Here is a 2128-nt window from a genome sequence, read left to right as displayed (position 1 = left end):
TTATTTCATCTATCTATATATAAATAATCTATATCTATATCTATATATATGTATGTATATACATATACGTATACATATATGTATATATATATATATATATATATATATGAATGTTACCTTTGATCCACCTGTAAATGTTCTCAACCTGTTTGTACCTCTTTCTCAGTTCCCGGGCGATAGTGCATCACCCCCGAAATCTTCGCGAGGAAAGCGTAATAAAGAATTAGCAGAGAAATCCAATAAGAAATCATTAGCAAAAACTCCCAGCCGCACCAGTCTCAGCAGTGACCACTCGGGCAGTTCAGGGGACAAACACTTTGGCAATAGGAAAATGTCCAAAACTCAGGTATTTTGAATCCGTAAACGTGCAAATAATCCTATTTGTAGATTGGAGAAATAACCCAAATTTCGAGTAATTGAAAATAGAAAATCTGCAGATCTCGAGTATTCAAGTTAGCAAAAGGTCCAAAACTTGAGTAGTTAGTATTAGCAAGCTTGACTTCTGAAATCCACCCATCCGATAAAAACAGATCAGCATCTATAAACAGTCTCCGGCCTTCAAGCCCCAACCCCAACATACATCTGTTTGTGTGAGTGGTATATAAATTTTAAATTAAATATAGATGCAGGTACTAACACTTGCTTGGTTTTATTTATCCTTTCCTATGTGTGAGTGATATATATATAAAGATAAATATAGATGCAGGCGCCGGACATTTACCTGGTTTTATTTGTCCTTTCCTTTACCTTCGCGCAGTGGTCACCCACCGTTGGCACCAACCTATACACTATGAGCCCCCAGTCAATGCTCAAACGATACTCAGCAAACAACTCAGGGAGCAACGCATCCATACACGCCCAGCAACCAACAGACGAGGTCAAGGAAATGCTGGAGAAGTTCAAACCCAAGGGTCCGGTATGTTTTAGGGGTTTAGGGTTTTCAAACCCCTGTTTTAGGGTTTAGGGTTTCAATACCCTAAAGCGAGCACCCCAACCCAACACGCTAGTGGCCTGTTATCCTATTCTTTAAGGAGTTGTTGCTATGGTCGGCACTTCGTACGTGGTCATAGGATATGTTCTTCACGTGTGTGTTCAAGGTTTTGGTAAGCAAACCATCTCCGATTTGACAGATTAATACCCCGATTTCATTTTTGCACACACATGTACGTATACGTGAATTCGCATACACACCTATAGATATATACATATACGCGTGTAGATACCCTCATCGTCCGGTCACTCTGTTTGTCACCAAAAGCCAAAAGTTCACAACCCGAGACACAGCCCAAGTACCTCTATTCCAAGCTTTCTTTTGGCCCGACTGTTCCTAATCCCGATTTTTTTTTGTGCTCGTTCATAGTCGTGGTCGGGTAGACCCATGGGAATTCCGACCGGATTTTCTGACGACGCTTTTGGAGGTGAGTTGTTTGTGCATGTGTGTATTGTAGCGTAAACTTAGATGATGATTGGGACGAATGTGATTCGTAATTATTTGTGCCTATACAGAATAGATATTGGGGTCGTTCTGCTCAGCTTTTAATCGCTGTAGCACCTGATATGAGAGTTATGAAGTGAACACACTCAATACTATATATGGCCGCGTACTTAGTTTGAGGTAGTAGACCAACCCACACGGAAACAAATTACTCGCTAACGTATGTTTTATCGTGGGAATGGATCAAAAATCTCAAAATCATTTGTATTTACTCAGAATTAGGAAGCGACCAAACAAGTTACTCGATATTACGTATATCTACCAATTCGAATCGATCAGAATTGAAATCCAATTTTTTACTTTTAATTGTCCAGAATTAGGAAACGACCAAAGCAATCGCTTCAACAGTGATAAGGCCATGGGCCTACCAGAATTCGACCAACGCGACATTGCTTGTAAGTGTTAGAGGTTATCGTGATTGATGCTTGTAAGTGATAGTCTGTAGAGGGGAGTGAATACCTATCTGTATATGTATATATATATGTATATATATATATATATATATATATATATGTATTTATATATATATACATGTATATATATGTATATATATATATATATATATATATATATATAATTATATATATATATATATATATATATATATATATATATATATATATATATAGTATA

At 37.3% G+C, this 2128-nt stretch overlaps 1 protein-coding gene across 1 annotated transcript in view; it reads left to right on the top strand.

The window, feature by feature from the left end:
- Positions 1-106: 106 nt before the first annotated feature.
- The window catches only part of SARC_13189 (hypothetical protein), a gene marked incomplete at both ends in the record, with an annotated part of 4136 nt that continues 2114 nt past the window's right edge, over positions 107-2128 (top strand). Inside the window, 4 exons of the mRNA XM_014292686.1 lie at positions 107-346; positions 758-916; positions 1361-1418; positions 1810-1890. Of these exons, the coding sequence (XP_014148161.1) occupies positions 107-346; positions 758-916; positions 1361-1418; positions 1810-1890 (538 nt within the window). The remainder of the gene's footprint in view (positions 347-757; positions 917-1360; positions 1419-1809; positions 1891-2128) is intronic.

Source organism: Sphaeroforma arctica, assembly GCF_001186125.1.
Source record: "Sphaeroforma arctica JP610 unplaced genomic scaffold supercont1.2992, whole genome shotgun sequence".
Classification (NCBI taxonomy): Eukaryota; class Ichthyosporea; order Ichthyophonida; genus Sphaeroforma; species Sphaeroforma arctica.
This window is presented reverse-complemented; position numbering and strand designations above follow the sequence as displayed.